General features: G+C 44.2%; 1 protein-coding gene across 1 annotated transcript; it reads left to right on the top strand.

Annotated features, from left to right (window-relative positions):
* Nucleotides 1-513: 513 nt before the first annotated feature.
* LOC306818938 (NLR family CARD domain-containing protein 3-like) lies at nucleotides 514-10,744 on the top strand. The gene is made up of 8 exons (XM_079336676.1): nucleotides 514-579; nucleotides 696-774; nucleotides 921-1,125; nucleotides 1,250-3,053; nucleotides 3,160-3,333; nucleotides 3,487-3,654; nucleotides 3,774-3,820; nucleotides 9,923-10,744. The coding sequence occupies exons 1-8, from the start codon at nucleotides 515-517 to the stop codon at nucleotides 10,468-10,470; spliced, it is 3,090 nt and encodes a 1,029-aa protein (XP_079192802.1). The 5' UTR covers nucleotide 514; the 3' UTR covers nucleotides 10,471-10,744.
* Nucleotides 10,745-23,908: the final 13,164 nt, after the last annotated feature.

The following is a 23,908-nucleotide window of genomic DNA, read 5'->3' as shown; positions in this document are numbered from 1 at the left end:
AACACGTGTCCTTGTTGGGTTTTAATAGAACATGTTCAAGCTAACTGGTTAGCAACTTAGCAAACTCCATAACTTGACACTTAACTTAACCTGAACATTACCATGCGACAGCAAGACATAATATAACATAAAATACTCATGTCACATAATGTCACATCTTACAAATACTTACAATCAAATTGCACACAAAATCGCACATCAAAAATCGCACACAAAATAATAACTGTGATAGCAAAAACCAGCATCTGTAAAGCGCTTCACCGAGAAATGGGCTCAACCGAGTCATGGGGGGAAAACGGAACAATCCAACTCAGTAGGGCCTTTTTAACAATATTGTTCTAAAAAAACAGAACTGTGGAGAACTTCAGCTCTGCTTCCTGATTACTGATGATCCATCTGCGAGTTTGAACTGGAACAATCTGATTAAAGATGATCTTTGTTCATGAAGCAGCTGTTTGTTTGTATCAGGATGCAGGACCAGAGACCAGACTCTCCTGGACCTAGCTGTGTCTCCATGAAGAGTGACCGGTCTAAAGGTTTTATTATGACCTTTAAAGATGGACGTGGTGCTGATGGAAGGTGAGAATTAAAAATCCAGTGAATGTTCTGACTCTGTGGTTCAAAGACTCATATCTTGGCTCAGAGCTTCATCATATGTGACCCATTGTTTTCTTGTGTAATATGTCCTGTCACAGAGTTCAACAGGAGATCTCCGAGGTTCACAGAGATCCATCAGACCAGCAGGATCTAACAGACCTGGACTCCATCTTTATGGTGTGTTATTTCATAAACTACCATTACAAGAATGTAATGCTAAGTTATTGTTGTGTTTAGAGCAGCTGACCTTCAGACTGACACATGAACCACATGTTGAGTTCTACCACTTTATAGGAAATATCCAGTGTCTCCTTCTGTTCCAGCTGCTGGAGGAGAACATCGTCACCTTTGTGAAGAACGAGCTGAAGAGAGTCCAGAGGGCTCTGAGTCCAGATTACCCAGAATGCTTAGAGAGTCAGAGTGAGGATGAAGAGCAGAGGAGAAGCTGTAAAGAGGCATTTTTGAAGATCACTCTCCACTTCCTGAGGAGAATGAAGCAGGAGGAGCTGGCTGACTGTCTGCAGAGCAGTAAGAACATCTGAACAGATTTCATATTTTAGAAAAAGGACAAAGAGGTTTAAAGTTCAAACTCAGATAGTCATGTGATCTACATCAGGATCTGCTCATTGATCTCAGTTCTGTCTTCAAGCAGGAACAGTCGCTGCAGAGTGTCAGCGTAAACTGAAATCTAACCTGAAGAAGAAGTTCCAGTGTGTGTTTGAGGGGATCGCTAAAGCAGGAAACCCAACCCTTCTGAACCAGATGTACACAGAGCTCTTCATCACAGAGGGAGGGACTGGAGAGGTCAATGAGGAACACGAGGTCAGACAGATTGAAACAGCATCCAGGAAACCAGACAGAGCAGAAACAACCATCAGACAAGAAGACATCTTTAAAGCCTCACCTGGAAGAGATGAACCAATCAGAAGAGTGATGACAAAGGGAGTGGCTGGCATCGGGAAAACAGTCTTAACACAGAAGTTCACTCTGGACTGGGCTGAAGACAAAGCCAACCAGGACATACACTTCACATTTCCATTCACTTTCAGAGAGCTGAATGTGCTGAAAGAGAAAAAGTTCAGCTTGGTGGAACTTGTTCATCACTTCTTTCCTGAAACCAAAGAAGCAGGAATCTGCAGGTCTGAAGAGTTCCAGGTGGTGTTCATCTTTGACGGTCTGGATGAGTGTCGACTTCCTCTGGACTTTAAAAACAACCAGACCCTGACTGATGTGACAGAGTCCACCTCAGTGGATGTGCTGCTGACAAACCTCATCAGGGGGAAACTGCTTCCCTCTGCTCGCCTCTGGATAACCACACGACCTGCAGCAGCCAATCAGATCCTTCCTGAGTGTGTTGACATTGTAACAGAGGTCAGAGGGTTCACTGATCCACAGAAGGACGAGTACTTCGGGAAGAGATTCAGAGATGAGGAGCAGGCCAGCAGGATCATCTCCCACATCAAGAGATCCCGAAGCCTCCACATCATGTGCCACATCCCAGTCTTCTGCTGGATCACTGCTACAGTTCTGGAGGATGTGCTGAAGACCAGAGAGGGAGGAGAGCTGCCCAAGACCCTGACTGAGATGTACATCCACTTCCTGGTGGTTCAGTCCAAACTGAAGAACATCAAGTATGATGGAGGAGCTGAGACAGATCCACACTGGAGTCCAGAGAGCAGGAAGATGATTGAGTCTCTGGTAAAACTGGCTTTTGAGCAGCTGCAGAAAGGAAACCTGATCTTCTATGAGTCAGACCTGACAGAGTGTGGCATCGATATCAGAGCAGCCTCAGTGTACTCAGGAGTGTTCACACAGATCTTTAAAGAGGAGAGAGGACTGTACCAGGACAAGGTGTTCTGCTTCATCCATCTGAGTGTTCAGGAGTTTCTGGCTGCTCTTCATGTCCATCTGACCTTCATCAACTCTGGAGTCAATCTGATGTCAGAGAAACAAAGAACATCCAGGAGGTCTAAAGTATTCAGGGAAAAACCTGACCCAACACTTTTATACAGGAGTGCTGTGGACAAGGCCTTACGGAGTCCACATGGACACCTGGACTTGTTCCTCCGCTTCCTCCTCGGTCTTTCTCTACAGACCAATCAGAGTCACATACGAGGTCTGCTGACACACACAGGAAGTGGCTCACAGACCAATCAGAAAACAGTCGAGTACATCAAGAAGAAGATCAGTAAGGATCTGTCTGCAGAGAAAAGCATCAATCTGTTCCACTGTCTGAATGAACTGAATGATTTTTCTCTAGTGGAGGAGATCCAACAGTCCCTGAGATCAGGACGTCTCTCCACAGATAAACTGTCTCCTGCTCAGTGGTCAGCTCTGGTCTTCATCTTACTGTCATCAGAAAAAGATCTGGATGTGTTTGACCTGAAGAAATACTCTGCTTCAGAGGAGGCTCTTCTGAGGCTGCTGCCTGTGATCAAAGCTTCAAACAAAGCTCTGTACGTTCTCACATAACTATCCAGGTTAAATTTAGTTCTCCTTATTCAGAAATAACAACTATAGTTTGTAATTGTTTTCATTTGTGTTCTTCTGAATCCTCTTCAGGCTGAGTGGCTGTAACCTCTCAGAGAGAAGCTGTGAAGCTCTGTCCTCTGTCCTCAGCTCCCAGTCCTCTAGTCTGAGAGAGCTGGACCTGAGCAACAACAACCTGCATGATTCAGGAGTGAAGCTGCTGTCTGCTGGACTGAAGAGTCCTCTCTGTAGACTGGACACTCTCAGGTTAGTGTGCAGCTGATACAGATTATTCCCAGCAGAGTAAATGTTGATCAGTATCAGATTATAAAATTGACTCAGCTGCATGGTTATGTCTGGATGTTACTGGTAAAACAGCTGAGAATGGACCTGTGTGTGTGTGTGTGTGTGTGTGTGTAGCCTGTCATATTGTCTGATCTCAGAAGAAGGTTGTGCGTCTCTGGCCTCAGCTCTAAGCTCCTCCCCCCTGAGAGAGCTGGACCTGAGCTACAATCATCCAGGAGAAGGAGGAGAGAAGCTGCTGTCTGCTGGACTGGAGGATCCACACTGCAGACTGGAGACACTGAGGTACAGACAGACACACAGAAGCTGTCTCATTGTTTCTGAATGATGAACTCTGCTTCTTGTCTGATGGTGATTTAAATGAAGATGGATGAAGTAGATGATGATCTGGTTTCTTCCTCCAGGTTGGATCATGGTGGATTGCACAGACTGAAACCTGGTCTGAGGAAGTGTGAGTGTTTTCATTTCTCTTCATCAGAACACAGCAGCACTTGTTGGATGATGGAAGTAACACAAAGTGAGGAAAGGATCCTTTCCTGTCAAAGATCCTTGAGAAGGTGGTCTGTGAACAGTTGACCCTTTTCCTGGATCAAAGCAACATCATGAGTCCATCAGTCTGGTGTCCGTAACAGACACTCCACGGAAACAGCCTTACTGAAAGTGTCCAGCGACATTATGATGGCTGCTGATTCTGGAAAGTCCACTGTTCTGGTTCTCTTGGACCTGTCCGCAGCCTTCAACACTGTAGACCATCAGATTCTGCTGAGAAGACTGAGGGATCAAGTTGGACTGTCGGGGTCAGTTCTAAAATGGTTCTCCTCATATTTATCTGGACGTAGCTTCAGTGTAGCAGCTAACCAAATAAGGTCGGAGTCTGCGGACCTGCTGTGTGGAGTGCCTCAAGGTTCCGTTTTGGGTCCTGTCTTGTTTTTGTTGTATTTGATCCCTCTGGGAAAGATCATTCGAGGTTTGGTGATGTTTCTTTCCACCTATTTGCTGATGATATCCAGCTGTATTGCTTTTTAAGCCGTCCGAGATCTGGAGGCTGATCTCCCTACTCCATTGTCTTGTAGAAAATAAAGAATGGCTGAGCGCTAAGTTCCAGTTCCAGAACAAGCAAATTCAACCAATGATGGAGATGATTAAAGAAAGACTTCCACCAAGCAGAGAATTGGCCAGCATCAAAGTCTTTCCCAAGATGTCTCAGGACAAACAATGATGTGATTCTTGTCAACCTTTGTCCAAATGTGGATTTTCAAATGTTGTCTATAGTGGTGGCAGTACGGCTGGAGGGCGTGATGACACAGCTCATCCACAAAGAGCAGACAGGATTTAGAGGACAGTGACAGAGTGCAGATAACATCAGAACATGAATCCATACCATGGAACTTGTTCAATGCTCAGAAGATCCTACTTTCATTATATCATGGATGCACAAAAGGCATTTGACAGAATGGAGTGGGAACATGTTTTTCACACGCTGAAGCAAATGACCGTTGGTGGGCTTTTTTATCAAATACATTCAAATCATGTATGACTCCTAAAACACAGGTTTAGACAAATGGAGTTGTGTCCAAGCCATTTCAGACAGGGCTGTCCTCTTTCTCCCTCTTTTATTTGACTTGGTCATTGAACCCCGTGCTGTGGCAATTCACTCTAACAGGGAGCTATGCTGTATACAGAGCACAACATGTGAACCTTTCCTTATATGCTGACCATTTCTTCATTTACATTACATGGCCAGAAAAGTCTGTGCCTCAGCTGCTCACAGTGTTAGAGGAGTATGCTACAATATCAGGCTACAAGCTGAATCATGAGAAGAGGGAAGTAATGCCCCTGAACCAAGGTGCTACCTGGAACCCGGGACCATTTGAATCTTATTTATAGCTCACAGCAGACAACCTTCAATACTTGAGCATTCAAAGTGTATGGCCCTTTCTGCACCTTCCAATGTACAGGCTTAGACAGCCAGATAAGTCCTCCAATAAGAACACAAGGCTGCTCTTTCATTGATTTGACTTGAGCTCCTTCTTCTTTGTTTTTTCTATAACTTCAATATTACAAAGAGAATAAGAAAATGTCAGTAGAGATGATAAATATATGTCTACGTGATGGTAGAATCAGTTCTTTTCAGTGTACTGAATCAGTAGAATCAGTTCAGTAAAGTGTTCAGTTCTTCTCAGTAGCTCTGTCTGTGAATCAGAATTGAATAAGCTGAAACACGGCCCAACGTTTCCTTCTGCTCTCCATCGTACTGAGAACAGCTGCTGGTGAATCATAAAGCAATGAGTTGAGAATTTAGTGGAAACTGAAAGCTGCTAAAAACAATCCCATGTATTTTCCCCGAGCGTTCTCTTCAGTACGTTCAGTACACAAATCAGTGAGTGACTGAGAGGAAGAGAGACTTGGAGGCAGAGCTCTGCTAACTGAAGGAGAGCTCTGCTCTTCATCTCAGTCACTCAGTGATTCAGTGAGGAGCAGCAGTATCCATAATCCATGTGAGAGTGTTGCATATATTAATTGATTAGACAATATTTCCTAGCCTCACATAGGATGCTACAGAAATATGTAAAAGTCTAACAAGTGCATTAAACATAAGTCTAATACGTTCTTCGTTGATAGGGCACCACATGGCTTTTCCAGGAATAACTATATTAATAATGAATAATTAATTAGTTCTTAGTTATTAATTAAATCAATCCCATATCATAAGTGTGAATTCTAGAGCACTTTCTTATCAAGAGAGACACGGAACACAGTACTGAATTTTATGTTAAGTTTATAATGATAATAATGAAACAAAACAAATATAAAACAAAATAAAAATAATACATTGTTATGGCAGGGAGATGCAATACTGATGTATTGTGAGCATGGAATGTTATACCTCGAACACAATATATAAAACTTCACTCGTATAGTGAAATTATATGTTTAGTAACGAAATACAACGCAATATTGTTTGAAGTATTTTAGACATCAAACGAATAAAGAATAAACTGGATGAAAGAATCTGGGATTTAATTTGGACTCGGATTACTTAAGAAGACACAACCAATATTTCTCTCAACACAAGCTCAGAGCAAATCTTACTTTTTGAAGACTTTCCCAACTTCATATGGATCTTGCACAGGTATTCTCTCTGCTGGATCAATAAGCCGTTTTCAGCAAGTCCATCAGCTACCGTAGTAAGCCAGATAGGAGGTTGAGTCTGGGGCTCAAGGTGAGAATTCTGGATGGTGATTTGGCTCGCGTTGTCTCAGCGTCCCAAGTGAATATAAACAAAGTCTTTGAAAGTTCAATTTCCTTCTTAGATTAATCTCATGACCATCTCGATTTTAATCCAGTTCTGGAAATTGTAGTTCAAACATGCGGTGAGCCAAAGAAAAGTTTGAAAAGGCCTTGCTTGTGCAAGAAAAGATTTGAATCCAAAGATTTACGCGTGAAAAGTTGCAATTAAAATTAATTCAGTAGGAATTGTTCTTACGGCGAAAACCTTAAAAATAAAATAAACTTTGCCTTGAAGGAAAAGTTAAAAATTAGATGAAGACAAGACGAGTTCGTCTTCCAGAAAAATTGCTGCAGGAGTTCTAACTGCTGGGCCTGGCTGGACTTGATGGGACAGAGTCAGCCCCTTTAAGAGCTTAACAGCTCACAAGCAAAAACACAGCACCAGCCCAAGCACCAAGATCCAACAAAACCCTGCTAACCTAAAGTATGACTTCTGTAAAGGGATTTTATCAGGGCAAGAAAAGGGGGAGTTTCAGGACCTTCTCCTGAATGTATAGACGTTGTCTTACTGAAAAGGTTTTAGATTCCTCACTAAGTTTAAGAATAAGATTAAACATATGTAAATCACCATACATTCAATTTGATATCAGTTGTTTTCAGATTCACATCAATGTAGGTTACATCATATATTTTAGGTTAATATATCAGGTTTAAAGGAGTGGTTATCATCCGTCGATACATTTCATTAAGAAGTTTTGAAAAATAGTATTTGTAAAAGAAAACCTTTAACAAAGCAGATTAATCACATGTGAAGACTTAGTGTCTTTAAATAACGTTTTCTGTAACTAAGTAACACAATCTATAATTATGAGAGTACAACTACACCAATACACAGCTAACACACCCCACAATTGTTTTCGTCCACTTGATGGCAATGTTGTTCCACGTCCAATTCCTATTAAAATGTAATTACGTAATTGTAATTATTGTAATATGTAATTATTAATCCCTTTATTACACATCGGATTTTGATAAAAAAAAGAGTCATGCTAATTGTTTCTAAATGACATTTTCAAATAGCTATATGAAAAGATGCATCTGCGTTCCTTTAATACAGATTTCACCATTGGAGTTTTTCAATGTCCTGGACGTTGACTGTAGGTTTTTCTTAATCACTCCCAGATGGTCATCTTGACCTGATGAAAGGTCAGTCTAGTTTTATGGCTTTACAACAGAGCATAAAATCATTTGGAGGGGAAAGTTGAGTTAGTTTCCTTTTAACCCTTGTGTAATGTTCATGTTGTTGTAACTCAGCCAGTGTTTGTGGGTCTGATGGACCCGTTGCATTTTGTGGCTTTTAATGCGAGGTAAAAAAAAAAAATTGTCGCATGTGATGTTGTGTCCACTGAGTCCCTGAGACATGTCGAGGACAACTCTCATTCCTTGGTTTTTCTCGGGGGCTCCTCCATCAGGTTTCCCTGTGTAGTCTTGTAAGTTCCAAGCATATGAGGAAGTGGCATCACAGGCAGCCCAGATCTTTATACTATACTTTGCAGATTTGCAGGTCTGTTTCTTTTGTGTTTCTGCACCTTCGGTTCCCACACAAAGTTGCAACATTGTTTGTCAACACTGTCTGCTGTCCTTTTCTCGCACATTTGACCCTCTGATGTTCTGTGTGTGGTACACAGAACATCAACTTCCACACTTCTATTAGCCCCGGGTCCAGTGGACCCGGACATCTTATATGTAATAGAAATGTGTAGGGGGGGGTGTATGGTGTGTGGTCATTAAATATGTATTCTGATATATGTTCTTCACAGAAAATGAGCCAAAGTCAGTGAGTCTCAGTTTAAAAAAGTAGGTTAAACAGTTAGACAAACAACAGGCACGGTTTCAAATCTTAGACACTCGAACATATACATTTATCAAATAGACAGATAATGGTTTAACTATTCTGTTTTCCGGGAAGTCCTGAAGACATCAACAGGTTTAATGGGAACTCTCGAACTCCTGACCATCATAAAGGGAGGCCGAGACTGTCAGTCTGCTGGACCAAAGCGTATCTGGTTGTCTTTTTTACTATTGGTAGAGGTTGTCCAAAGTGTGGAATGTGGAAAGCTTTCAAAGCATAAATAACTTGGTTTGGTCTTTGACTGAAAGTAGGAAAGCTTGTTAATCAACATCCTGTTGTTATCACTTTCTCCCAAGTCCTTGGGAGCTCTCTGACATCTGTTTTTCCAGTTTAAAAGTTTGAGTTAATGCTTTTCAACATTAACTGGAAAATCCTGTTAATCATGGTATTCCTGGGGATGAGAATATCACAACAAGAGTAACGTCTCTGCCTTCTCACCTTTTCTTCCCACAATGCAATGTGTCATGGCCATACCTCCATGACAGTGAGAACATTTCTATTGAAACTTTGATTGAAGTGCATGTAGGGAGTCAGTCCAGCAAGGCCCTGTCTTCTTGTCTCTGGTGTTGGGCCCAGCTCGGGCCCAGCTGTTGACTACAGTTGTTGGCCATTAGCCATCCCTGATGTTGGACATTGATTCATGCATTCACTCCTTTGATTTCATGACTGTCATGTGCTGGGCTACTTGAATGTCACATGTGTTAGTGCTTGGGCATGATGGCTCAGTACTTAGTTAGTGTTGAATGTAAAGATGTCACATAAAGCTGTTGAAAGTTTGAAACATGGTTCAAATCTGACATGTTGTTATCAAAGTCATATCCAGAATGACAGAGTTTGAATGTCAGGTCCACAGAAACATCCAAGTCAGAAGATAGATGTTGAAATGAGAGAGAAACACGTCATATTGTTGGTATGGACAGAAACCTTTGTATAACAAGCTCCATTTAGAATGACAGAGTTTACATGTGAACATACACACAAACATCAAAGTCACAGTTACTATGGACATACACCTTTATATGAACCACATCCATATTGAATGTACATCATTACTGTATTTTTACACTCATATGGATGTGATGTTAGAAAACAGAGTCAAATAAAGCTGATTGAAAACAATCAAATAACAGGGGCTTGTTCATTTACACATCATGTCTGTAATCTGACAGTTTAGTGGATTTAAAAACAGAAGAGGACTTTTTAAATGGACAGTTATTGAGTGTAAAATGAGGATTTGATTACAGCATGGTAACTCCATGTGAAGTTGATTAGAAGTGGATGATTACATTTCAGTGGTGTCAAACATCATTCAGTGCTGAATATGAACTGTTTGATGGACTCTCAGTAAAGTTGTTGATGAATGAACAGATGATAACCTGCAGCTGTGTTGTGTCTCCTTCTCTCCATCAGACGCCTGTGAGCTGGAACTGGACACAAACACAGTGAGCAAAAGACTGAAACTGTCTGACAACAACAGGAAGGTGACACGTGTGAAGGAGCTTCAGTCATATCCTCATCATCCAGACAGATTTGAAGACTGGACTCAGCTGCTGTGTAGGACTGGTCTGACTGGTCACTGTTACTGGGAGGTCGAGTGGAGAGGAGGGGTTTATGTATCAGTGAGTTACAGAGGAATCAGAAGGAGAGGAAACATTAATGAATGTGTGTTTGGATCTAATGATCAGTCCTGGAGTCTGTTCTGCACTGATGAAGGTTACTATGTCAGACACAAAGACAGAGATACAAAGATCTCCTACTCCTCCTCCTCCTGGTCTGTCTCTCACAGAGTAGCAGTGTATGTGGACTGTCCTGCTGGCTCTCTGTCCTTCTACAGAGTCTCCTCTGACACACTGATCCACCTCCACACCTTCAACACCACATTCACTGAACCTCTCTATCCTGGGTTTGGGTTCTGCTCTCCTGGTTCTTCAGTGTCTCTGTGTGATGTGTTGGTCTGAGAAACACTGCTGACTGAAGATCAGCTGACTCTGTTCACTCTGTCCAGCTGCTCTGTTTCATGGTTGGGGAGCCTGGTAATGGAGGGGGGGGGGGGGATAATGGACCTCCTTCTGTAATGTCTGTATTGTGCTGATCTCACCAATCAAAAAGAAGTGACAAAAAAAGATCATCTGGATTTGATCACCCTTAAATCTGAACCTGGATCAGGGTGTTCCAAACAGGATCAAAGTGAGCCGGATCACCTGATCCTGGATCATCTGATCCTGGATCATCTGATCCCTTTAAAGAGCATATTGCAGGTTAAAGACTCCATACCCCCCCCCCCCCCCCCCCCCCCCCCACAGAGCACAAAACTTCATTCACACACCATACATCAATAAAGTCCTGCACACTGTCCATCATCCGGTGAAAAGCAAATTCAACTTTCAGTCTGGCTTTTACAAGTCCTTTCAGCACCAGCACTGGTTCCACACAGCCAGTACCCAGCACACTGTTTTTACGGGTCAGCCAAATGGCCAGCTTGGCTGTGCCGGATAAGAAGTTCAACAGTGTGTGTACCGTTTTTTTCTTGGCCAAATACTTCGGCCCAAACACAAACAAAGGAAAAGAGAAACCGTCCCCGAGAGCGTCCTCACTCCACTGCTCACACAGGTTCTCAGTTCTTAAAAAAGTTTGGAGAGGTTGTGGAAGTGCAGCACAAACCTCCTCCACCACTCGTCTAACCAACCTGCTAGACGTGATATTAGTCCTCTCTTGTAGGTCTTCTATAGATGTAGCAGTCAGTCTCACTAGGTGACCCAGCTTATTGCAGCCCGCCTCTCTGAAGCTGGCCCGGAGACTGGCTGACTGCAAAGTCTGAGTCCTGATGAACTTGTTAAAAAACAACGGTTCCTCAAAGATTCACATTGCAGGAGTCTCAGTTGTTCTTTTGAATTTGTACAGTCTCCATGCCTGCAGGACAGACACATAAAAACCAGATAATCCAGTAAGGTCAGACTGGGCACAGCCTGGTCCCTCCACTCCCCCAACAACAAGGCACCACTTTTCTCCCAGTTCACCCGTGCAGATGTTGCCCTTTCACACAGGGACAGGGTGTCCTGCAGACACCCAACATCCCCCTGATTAGAGATAAAAATATTGACATCATCTGCATATGCCGAAACTGTAGGGGGACATTCGATGCTGCAGGACCCGGACAAAGATGGGACAACCCTGTCTGATCCCCCGCTGCACAGGGACTGGCCGGCTCAGCCCTGCCCCCACCTTCACCAAACACTGTGCACCCTCGTACAACAAACCAACCAATGACACAAACCCGTCACCAAAACCAAACGCCCTCAGTGCAGAAAACAAATACGAGTGATCCACCCTATCAAAAGCCTTCTCCTGATCCAGCGACACAATGCCAACGTTCATATTGTGGACCTTTGACAAATCAGTGACATCTCTCACAAGAAACACATTGTCCATAATAGTCCTGTCTGGAACAAAGTACATTTGGTCCTTGTGCACCACACTAGCCAGAACGTCCTTCAGTCTGCTGGACAGGGCTCGAGAGAGGATTTTATAATCCGCACAGAGCAAAGCCACCGGCCTCCAGTTTTTTAAAAGCGCCAGGTCACCTTTCTTAGGGAGCAGGGAAAGAACCGCTCTCTTACAGGATCCAGGAAGAGATCCGGTCCTGCAACACTCCAATAAAACCCCATGCAGGTCAGAACCAAGAATATTCCAGAACCTCTTAAAAAAGTCTGTGGATAATCTATCTATTCCAGGTGCTCGTCCTGAAGTCATGTGAGCGGCAGCAGCAGTGAGCTCTTCTAGAGTCAGTTCCCCTTCCAGAAGAGTCTTTGAGCTGAGGAAGACCCTCCAGCAGCTCCCTGCAACAGTCCTGGCTGCAGCTTTCTGCCCCAAACAGATCAGAGTAAAACTGCATGGCATGGCTGCTCATCTCCTTTGGATCTGTTGTGATTCGACCTCCTGGCAGCTTAAAACAGGTCAGCAGCTTCTTTTGAGCTACAGATCTCTTGAGATTAAAAAAGAACGATGTTGGAGCGTCCATGTCTTTGAGTTGGAGAAAACTACTCAGGACAAGAGCTCCCTTCACCCTCTCCTGCAGGAAGGAGCTCAGCTCCATGCGTTTCTCCTTCAGCAGGGTCCCAGTGGTTGGATCTACAGTCCCATGTAATCCCTCCTCAATGTTTTTTATATTGTCCTCTAGATTTTTAACTGCTTTTAATCTAGCAGAAGAGTGCGATGTGTACTGCTGACAGAAAACACGAATCTGAGCTTTGCCAACCTCCCACCACATCTTCAAAGAGTCAAACTCTGCTTTCTTTAGCTGCCACTGATGCCAAAAAGACTCAAAGTTTTTACAGAACACGTTGTCCATGAGCAGCTTGTTATTAAAATGCCAGAAGGACTTCGCTCTTTCACCAGGTGAAATAATGATCTCTACACTCACAAAATGGTGGTCAGTAAAGCCAACAGGCCGAATATGACAGTTCACTAACCTGGGGCTGAGAGTCTTTGAGATATAAAACCTGTCCAGTCTGGCTGCACTCACCCTGTGACTGTGAACCCTCACCCATGTGTACTGTCTGCTCTGTGAATGCTTCACTCTGAAAGTGTCCAACAGATCCAGATGTGAGATGGCCGTGCTCAGTGTGTGATGATTGTGGGTGTGGCTCCTCTCCTATTCTATCAACAGTGAAATCAAGTGTGCAGTTAAAATCCCCCCCGATGACGATGTGATCCTGATTATAGATCATGACCTCCTTCTGGAGGCGGGTATAAAAAGCCACCCTCTCAGCTCCGTTATTCGGAGCGTATATATTAATGAAAACAAAAACAGAGTCTTCTATTTCTGCTCTCACTATTAAAAACCTGCCCTTCACTACTTCACTATGAGATAGGATTTTTACATTTGCAGAAGTTTTAAACAAAAAGGCAACTCCTGCACTAAAGTTGGTTCCGTGGCTGAGGTATGAGGAACCTGTGAGGTTTCAGTTCTGTTTGATTGTTTTCTGTGTGAGTTTGTGTTGTCCTTTCTCCCCCTCCCTTCTCTGGTCTTTTCTCCTCTGCAGGTATGTGAGTGGCAGGGGGTGTGGCTGGCTCCTCCAGGCAGCAGACGAGGCACCTGTCTTCCATCAAATCAACCCCTCCATATAAGCCTGGCTGTCACCCTACTCCTGTGCCAGATAATTCCGTCTTGTTCGGTAGTGGCATGTTTGCATGCAGCTAATCATTGATAGTCTCTAGTTGGATTTTTGTGCTCTCGCTTTGTGAACATTTTGGACTTGTTTGTCTCTTTTCTAGTTTTGAGAGAGTGCCTCCTGGATCGTCAAGCCAGCCGCCTGCCCTCACTGCCTGCTCTTTTTGTTTTTTGGGAACATTAAATATCTTTTGGTTAAAACTATTTTGGTTCTCCTTGTCTCTGCATTTTGGGGTCCGCTAAAACAAAACCTAACAGAACCCTCCCACCATAAACCCCAGTCTGTCTCATCTGATGGCGTTGTATGAGTCTCTTGCAAAAACAAAACATGGATGTTTTTCTGATTGGAGTACTCAGATATGAGGCCCCTTTTCTGTCTGTCTCTTCCACCGTTAATGTTTAGAGTTCCTATCTTAAGAGTCCTCATAGAAAAAAGAAAGAGAGAAAAGGCAAACAGGAAACAGTAGAAGAAGAACACCTTGTGATGCATGATCATTTCTTTTTCTTTTTGATGTCTTTAGCACCAGTTTTCCTCAGCGCGGTCACATGCTTTGTAAGACGGTCCAACCTTGTGGATGGCTTTCACACAGTTCATGTACAGGTTTTTTTTGTCTGCTATATGCAGTGTTAGTTTGTCACTGTGTGCTGTAGCCAGCAGGGGGCCGGTCAGTTCCCCCAGGGCTGGGCTCAGGGAGATGTCAGGGAAGGGGTCTGCAGGGTCTGGTCTGGCCTTTCCTTGCCCATAGTCCGTGAGCTGGCTTCTGTCTTTCCCAGAGAGCCTCTGGCGCCACAGCTCCAGGAGCCTCTCTGCTACCCGGATGGATTGCAGACCCAGAAGAGAACCCAGACCCCGGGCGTCACCTAGCGCCGGCCCCACTGCATCCACCAGCTGCTGCAGACTCAGGGTTTTTGTTTTCAGCAGCGCCATCCTAAGGCCGGGGGTCACGCTGCTGCTGATGTCCAGCCTGGCCCTGTGAATCAATGGTTCACTCAACAACCAGTGCAGAGAGTCAGACTTTGGGCACTTTTTACAGTCAAAAAGGGCCCAAGACTTAAAAACACCCTGATAAAACGGAGGCAGCCCACTTAGTTTTAAAAGTTTAGAATCAATAAAAAACAGAGCAGCATCCAGCCCCAGGAAATCTACACGTCTGAGAATGCAGCTGGCAACATCTCTCCACACCAGATCAGCCGGCCCTGTGAGGTACTTCTGTAAAAACTGGAGTCTAAAAGTGGCTGTCCGGCTGGCCAGGTGGACGAGGCCCTGTCCCCCCTCCTCTCTGGTTAAAAACAGCACCCCCTGTGGCACCCAGTGTAGACCGTCCCAGAAGAAGTCCACCATCTTCCTCTGGATCTGGGCTAGCAGGCCTGACGGGGGGTCTACACAGGTTAGGCGGTGCCACAGTTGGGATGCTACAAGGTTGTTTAAAACCAAAACTCGACCTTTAAAAGACATCTGAGGGAGCAGCCATCTCCACTTGGAGAGTTTCCCCTCCAGCTTCTCTGTGACGCCCTCCCAGTTCTTCTTCATGATCTGTTCTGTTCCAAGGAACACCCCCAGGTACTTAAAACCATCCTACTTCCAGACTAAACCCTGGGGAAGAACTGGGAGGCCTTCACGCCACTCACCGACAGCGAGGGCTTCGCTCTTTAACCAATTCACCCTCGCTGCCGATGCTTTGCTAAAACTGTTCACTATGCTAATTAAAAGGTCTGCATCCCTCTGGTCGTCAAAAAAAAACACAATGTCGTCCGCATACGCACTTAAAACCACGTTAGTGTTAAAAGCAGGTAAAAGCAAGTTGTGCAGGCTGCAGCGGAGCTTGTGGAGGAGGGGTTCCAGGGAGAGCGTGTAGAGCATGCCGGACAGAGCACAGCCCTGCCTGACGCCTCGACACACTCTAAAAGGAGCACACAGACCACCGTTAAACTTCAGCACACTCTCAACATCCCTGTACAGCACCTTGATCTGGGCTATGAAGCCAGCGCTGAACCCAAACCTCTCCAGAACCTTCCACAGGAAGCTGTGTTCAACGCGGACAAAAGCCTTTTCCTGATCTAGAGAAATCAGACCAGTGTTACAGCCCAATGAGCCGGAGACGTCCAAAACATCACGAATGAGGTGGACATTGTCCACCATGGACCTGCCGGGCACACAGTAGGTCTGGTCCCGGTGGATGACCTGCTCCATAGCCCTCCCCAGCCTGGAGGCCAGGACCTTGGACAGGAGCTTGTAGTCCACACTCATCAAAGACACAGGGCGCCAGTTTTTTATGTCTTGTAGGTTACCCTTCTTAGGGAGCAACGTTATGACGGCCCTCCTACAGGACATGGGCATTGAGCCAGAGGCCAGACTTTCATTAAAGACTTCTATTAAGTCTTTTTCTAAGATGTCCCAGAAGGCTTTATAGAATTCAACAGACAGGCCGTCTATGCCGGGAGCACGCCGCGCCTGCATGCCCTGCAGTGCAGCCTTTAGCTCCTGCATGTCGATCGGCCTGTTGAGCTGTTCGTTTGTCTCCTCAGAGACCTGAGGTAGTCCTTCACAAAACTCCTCCATCAGTGTTTCCTCTTCCTCGTACTTGCTTGAGTAGAGGTTTGAGTAAAACTCCACAGCTCGCCTTCTTATCTGGCTTGGCTCAGTCAGATTTTGCCCTGTGTCTGTTAAAAGTGAGTGGACCACTCGCCCCTGCCCGGTCCTTTTCTCCAGGCCGAAGAAGAAACTAGAGGGAGCATCCATCTCCGCGATGGCCTGGAACCGGGACCTGACCAGTGCACCCTGTACTTTACCGTCCAACAGGTCTGCTAAAGCTAGCTTTTTGACTTTGAGGATTTCAATATATCCTCGATTTGCTGTGGACTCGCTCAGTCTTTCTAGTTCCTCTATATCAGTCTCCAGGTCCTTCATAGATCTGGTGATGTCTCTGGTGACATTGAGGGTGTGCTGCTGACATAAGAGTTTAATCTCTGTCTTACCATGGTCCCACCACTGCCTAAGACAACTAAACTCTCCCTTCCTCTGTCTAAAAACATCCCAGAAATAAATAAGAACCTCTCTAAAATGTTTATCAAACGTTAAGACTGAATTAAAATGCCAATAAGCGCTTCTATGTAAAATGTTCTGAATAAAAACATGACATAAAAGCAAAGCATGGTCAGTAAAAGCAGCAGGGACAATACTGCACATCTTAACAATATTAAAATGATGCTTAAAACAATAAATACGGTCGAGCCTAGCTGAGGAGATCCTACTCTCTCTGAGGTGGGACCATGTGTACTAACGGCAGTCTGCATGCATCCTTCTCCACACATCCACCAGGCCGTGAGAGCAGACCAGCTGCCTCAGCACGTGTTGGGACACTGGATGCGGCTCTGCATGGTTGCGATCTAAAGACGCATTTTCAGTACAGTTAAAACCCCCCCCCCCAAGAATAAAAAATCCTCCGGGGCACAGCCATTTAAAACATCATTAACTGTTTGTAAAAACAGCTTCCTCTCTGCACCGATTGTTGGAGCGTACACATTGATAAAAACCGCAGTAAAAAGGTCGAACCGTGCCTTCATTAAAAGCAACCTCCCCTCGATAAAATGCTCGACCTCCAGTGAGGCCGGAGTAAAAGACTTGGAGAGGAGGAAGCCAACTCCTCCACTAAGAGAAGTGTTGTGACTTAAAATGACTTCCCCCTCCCACTCTCTCCTCCAGTCGGCCTCGTTGCGATCATCGCTGTGAGTTTCTTGTAAATAAAAAACATCGATGTGTTTCATCCTGGCTGTTTCGTAAATGGCTGCTCTCTTTTTGGGCTCTCTGGCTCCGTTTACATTTAAACTCCCTACTTTAAAATTATCCATAAGTGAGAGATTAAAAAATAAAATAAAAACCAATAAATTAATTAAAAAACACATTGGAGAGCTTGGCTTTGACTTTTTTTCCTTTCTTCCAGTTGCTTGTTGGCTCGATACACAAGTTTTTGTAATCTGTAGACCTCCTTGTCATCAAAAACAGGCTCCTCCTTCTTACTCATGTGGTGCGAGACTGAGATTGAGAACATATTTAGATCTGGAAAATAATCTTCAATGTTCACTTTTTTATTAAATGTTCTGATTAAAAATGTTCCGGAGTGTATAATCTCTTCTTCTGGTTGTTTGTGACTTTAGGAGGAGGGATGTCACTGCTGTCAGAGACACACTCATCGCTTTCACTGTCCTCCTCCTTCTTACTGCTTTTTTTCACAAATTTTAATTTTCTTGTACTCCTCCTTTTAGGAGCAGGTTTCTTTATAAGAGGCTCTTCCTCCTCCTCCTCCTCATCCTCCATTTCAGCCTCCTCAACTTGCTCCCCCCATGTAAGATTAGTACTCCCCCCACCTGCCTCCTCTACCTGTATGTCCCCTTCTGCCTGTGTGTCCCCCTCTACCCGTGTGTCCCCCCCTGCTTGTATGTCCCCTTCTGCCTGTGTGCCCCCCTCTACCTGTGACTCACTGACACCCTGTGCTTCACCTTCATTTTTTTCTGTAGTTTTTTCCCCCCTTTTTTCCCCCTCCACCACATCACCTGAAACGTGTGTCTCTCCTCTCTGCTCACTTTCACTCACACTGTGCACATCATTCATACTCACCCCCCCTGCTCCAGGTCGGGCACAGCAGCGGAGAGAGGCAGCGTGGAGCGCGCCTCCTCTATCGGCCGCTCGGACGCCACGGCCCGGGTCACAGCAGATGAAGTGTCCGCTGCGGCCGCGGGCCGTGGGGCAGCGGCCTCCCGCCGCTCCGCTGCCACCGGCGGAGCAGCGGAAGACCCCGCCACAGGGCCGGGGGTCACCTCCCGGCCAGGCGGAGCCGGATCCCCGGCTTTCGGACAGGCACTCACGGTGTGTCCCTCCTCACCACAACCGAAACACTTCATAGCCGACGAGGAGGCAAAAATCACGTAGTCATAATCATCTACTTTAACACGGAAGCGGAGGTTGAGCTCCGCATCCCTAAGTATCATAAACAGCTGTCTGCGGTGAGACACTACGTGCTTCAGCAGCGGAGACTTACATCCAGACAGGATCTTTTTAATGGGTGACACCACCTTCCCATGTCTGGAAAGCTCTCTGCTCAGAAACTCGTCGGTTATGAACGGAGGGACGTTGGACAGGATGACCCTGGTGGACGGCTGTGTCAGCGGGGTCACCTGAACAAACATTTCTTTCACCATGATGCCTGTCTCCACCACGTGGTTCACCTTCTCCACCTGATCCAGGAAGATGACCACGGCACTGTTCATCCGAGCCGCCGACTTCACGCTGCCGTGTCCGACCTTCTCCCCCACAGCCAGCCCGATCTCCTCCACACTGCACGGGAAGCTGGCATTGATCTTAATGCCATGCTTCCTCGTGAGGTGGCTAAATGTGACTCCATTTACCATGGCGTCTGGAGACGCCGACCGGCGAGACACCGGCAGGAGATTAAACACACACACACACACACACACACACTAACCAATAAACTTAAAGTGAACCCTTTACCCAATAAATCACATTAAATTAAATCAAATTAAGAAAGAAAGAAAACTCAAAAATCTCAATCGCTCAGCGTCTCACTCACACCGCTCACTCCCAGCATGCACCGAGAGAGAGAGAGAGAAACAGAGAAAGAGAGAGAGAGAGAGAGGGAGAGAGAGAAAGAGAGAGAGAGAGAGAAAGAGAGAGAGAGAGACAGAGAGAGAGAGAGACACAGAGAGAGAGAGAAAGAGAGAGAGAGGGAGAGAGAGAGAGAGAGAGAGACAGAGATAGAGAGAGAGAAACTCGATCTCTTCCAGTGGACTACTCTCCTTGGTCTTCCTTTTCACGAGAGAGAGAGAAACTTTTGAAAAGTCCCTCTCTCTCTGTGTCCATGCTCAAATCCATGTCTTTAAAGATCTTTACAGCCCCTTCAAGCACACTTCAAGCACAAAGTTTAGAAAATTCAGAAAGAAACTCTCCCCTCAAATGTGTCTCTCTCTGTCGGTGATAAATAAGAACTGACCACAAGCCGCTAAACTTCTCAATATATGGTTTGAACCATTCCAATCATCTCCTTATGACATCATAGTATCACCATTATGACTTTCTGTTTTGTTCTGTTCCAGCAGTCAGTGTTACATTCTGAAAAAACAAGTAAACATGTTTTTATTCAAATAATATGACTTCTGCTGCTGATAGTGTACAGAAAATGTGTGTATACTTTATATTATAATTGATGTTATTATGTATTACTTACATGTGTATCTATTGACAGATATTACGGATCTTTTACTCAGAATAGATAGTCTGATATTATAGTATTTGTGCATGTGGGTTATATTCATGTGATAAATGATCAAAAGTGTATCAAAAGCAGTTTGGGTTTTTCCTAGTACACATTTTTGTTTTCAAGAGAACCATTTAGTTCTCCAGTTTGTAGTGGTGTCTGAATTCAGAGTGGGCATGATAATACCTATAGGCTAAACAAAGAAGATACTGGACTGTCATATCTCACAAGATGCTCAGGACCAAAGCCGAGGTGAGCATGTCACTTTATAAATTAGCCCGTCTATGTATGTAGCCTCTCGGTAGCTTTAAGTATAGTCTTAGATCCTGTAGTTCATATTGTAACTAGAGTCCAAACAAAGTGCACCAGAGAAAAAAGACTGGTACAGTTGTTTTCTCCCCAGCAGGGTTCCATTGAAAGCTTTAGCAGCAGCACAAACCAACATGGGAAACAAACACTCCAGTTCACTTGAACTCAACATAACAGGTGAAGTTTCTAAATGCCCAAAGCATTTGGATAATAATAATACACTGATGAAAATCTTAGAGGAAGAAACAAGAATATTCACTATTGAGCATTAACATGGTTATAAACACAACAATATCTAGACTGAAATAAAAAATAAAATAAAAATTTAATTTCTTATGAATTGTCCTTATCGACATCTTTTTCAATGAAAATAAAGCTAAAAAGAAGGCCTGTATTGTTTGTAAGAAGTCAACAATTATCCTGACAAATTGATCGTACGAATTTCTGTGAATACGTTCAGTTTGGTTGCATCTTGTAGAGATGATTTTGCTGTTAGCAGACTACGATTTATTCTGAGAAGATATGACTAGATTTGAAGAGAAACACGATATATGAGGTATCACAAAAGTATAATGTATGGCCTCAGTGACAGTAGAATGAGGAATTGTTCCTCAAATAGAGGTTTGACATTTAAAGAGTAAAGGTGATGTGATTCTTCATGCCATGTACAGGAATTTGTGACATCTGTTGAACGGTATATAATGATCTGATCCAGCCTTACACTCCTATGCGAGCTCTGAGGTCTAGGGATCAGAACCTGATGAAGGTCCCTCCAGCTCTTTATCGCACTAGAGGTGACCGGTCTTTCCAGGTTGTTGCTCCGAGGCTCTGGAATGAACTTCCACCGTCTTTGTGCTCTATTGAATCAGTTGACAACTTCAAGAGTGAACTGAAGACACTTCTATTTGTCCAGGCTTTTAATGAGCTCCTTTTAGGGCTGCTAGGACTGTTGGATTGTCTTGGCTTTGTATATTGCGTGTGATGTTTTTTTTAAACTTTGTTGTGAAGCACTTTGTGACCTCTGTCTGTGAAAGGTGCTATATAAATAACATTTACTTACTTACACTGTCATCAACTTCTATCATCACACAGGATATCAGATATCAAAGCAGTGAAGAATCAATCTGACACCATAAACAAGCTTCCTTCAATAAACACGTATCAAGCTGTGACCTTTGACTCCCTGTTGCTATGGTGATTATTAGACTTTGGTATTTCCTGGTGTCAGGAGACTCTGTCCTGTTGTGACGCAGATCTGTTCTCTGTTGAAGGTAAGAGACACTTTAACCTGTTTTTAAGACTCTTTGTTTAAGTGTTTAAAGAGCTGTAAGCTAACAGTTAGCCACCAGGTTCATTAGCTGCTCTGACTACAGTAGAAGTGAAGGAGACACAATGATCCTCAGTCACCATGCAGGCTATGCTAACCATGCTAACAGGTGGACTGAAGACGAGCCCGCTCTGGAAAGTTTCTGTCACTGAGTTCATCACTTGATCTTCAGTGATTGAAATATTTGAATGTTGTTCTGAACATCATTTTGATTTAAATACTTTTCTTAGTAAAGTTTTTTTTTTACAGTGAAACTCATTCTGATCAAATCCATAAGAAGTTGTTGTAAGTCAATCAGCTGACTGTGTTCTTGGTTAATCAATGACTTGATGGTTTGAAGGTTGTTTTTAATCCTTTTATGATTCAAAGTCCTGCAGTGACGCCTCCTCTGATAAGATCAAACTTTATTGATGCTCGAGGATTAATTCAAATGTTTCAGCAGAACAAAGACAGAAAAGAGTTCAAATAAAAATGATAGAATTCATCAAATGACAACAAGATGATGACAGACTTTTTCACACAGTGATTCATGTCCCAGTTCCAGACTGTGCAGTGAAGACATTCAGAAGATACAACTAGTTCAGTACTTCAGCTCATAGATGGATCAGAGCCTGGGCAGAGAGGGGGAGGGCCCAGGACGCTGACCAATGGGAGACTTGGCCTTCACATTTAGATTTATTTCTATATGAAAGGGGCAATCGGGGCAATCGACGAGAGAGAGAGAGACAGAGAGAGAGAGAGAGAGAGCTACAAACCACAGTCAGCTGTTTGTTAGTACCAGTTAGGGGCGATCAACGAGAGAGTGAGATAGAGAGAGAGCTACAAACCATGCAGATGTTGTGACGCAGATCTGTTCTCTGTTGAAGGTAAGAGACACTTTTACCTGTTTTTAAGACTCTTTGTTTAAGTGTCTAAAGAGCTGTAAGCTAACAGTTAGCCACCAGGTTCATTAGCTGCTCTGACTACAGTAGAAGTGAAGGAGACACAATGATCCTCAGTCACCATGCAGGCTATGCTAACCATGCTAACATGCTAACAGGTGGACTGAAGACGAGCCCGCTCTGGAAAGTTTCTGTCACTGAGTTCATCACTTGATCTTCAGTGATTGAAATATTTGAGTGTTGTTCTGAACATCATTTAGATTTAAATACTTTTCTTAATAAAGTTTCTTTTTTACAGTGAAACTCATTCTGATCAAATCCATAAGAAGTTGTTGCAAGTCAATCAGCTGACTGTGTTCTTGGTTAATCAGTGACTTGATGGACGTGTTTGAAGGTTGTTTTTAATCCTTTTATGATTCAAAGTCCTGCAGTGACGCCTCCTCTGATAAGATCAAACTTTATTGATGCTCGAGGATTAATTCAAATGTTTCAGCAGAACAAAGACAGAAAAGAGTTCAAATAAAAATGATAGAATTCATCAAATGACAACAAGATGATGACAGACTTTTTCACTCAGTGATTCATGTCCCAGTTCCAGACTGTGCAGTGACGACATTCAGAAGATACAACTAGTTTAGTGCTTCAGCTCATAGATGGATCAGAGCATGGGCAGAGAGGGGGAGGGCCCAGGACGCTGACCAATGGGAGACTTGGCCTTCACATTTACATATTTTTCTATATGAACACTTTCTGTGATTAAATGAAAAATTTGACTAAATATGTTGTGGTTTCTCGAGGAAAGGGGCGATCGACAAGAGAGAGAGAGAGACAGAGCTACAAACCACAGTCAGCTGTTTGTTAGTACCAGTTAGGGGCGATCGAGGAGAGAGAGAGAGAGAGTCAGCTGGTTGTTGGTAGCAGTGAGGGGCGATCGAGGAGAGAGAGAGAGAGAGTCAGCTGGTTGTTGGTAGCAGTTAGGGGCGATCGAGGAGAGAGAGAGAGGTAGAGAGCTACAAAGCACAGTCAGCTGTTTGTTGGTACCAGTTAGGGGCGATCAACGAGAGAGAGAGAGAGAGAGCTCCAAACCAAAGTCAGCTGTTTGTTGGTACGAGTTAGGGGCGATCGAGGAGAGAGAGAGAGAGAGTCAGTTGGTTGTTGGTAGCAGTTAGGGGCGATCGAGGAGAGAGAGAGAGAGAGAGTCAGCTGGTTGTTGGTAGCAGTTAGGGGCGATCGAGGAGAGAGAGAGAGCGTTCCAAAGCACAGTCAGCTGGTTGTTGGTAGCAGTTAGGGGCGATCGAGGAGAGAGAGAGAGAGTCAGCTGGTTGTTGGTAGCAGTTGGAGCTACAAAGTGATCTCAAAGGAAGGAAAGAAGAATGTGTTTGATCTATCATACAGTGTATGTGTGCAATATTTGAGAGTGTAGGAGAAGCAGGTATGATG

Source organism: Symphodus melops (assembly GCF_947650265.1).
Source record: "Symphodus melops genome assembly, chromosome: 23".
NCBI lineage: Eukaryota > Metazoa > Chordata > Actinopteri > Labriformes > Labridae > Symphodus > Symphodus melops.
This window is presented reverse-complemented; position numbering and strand designations above follow the sequence as displayed.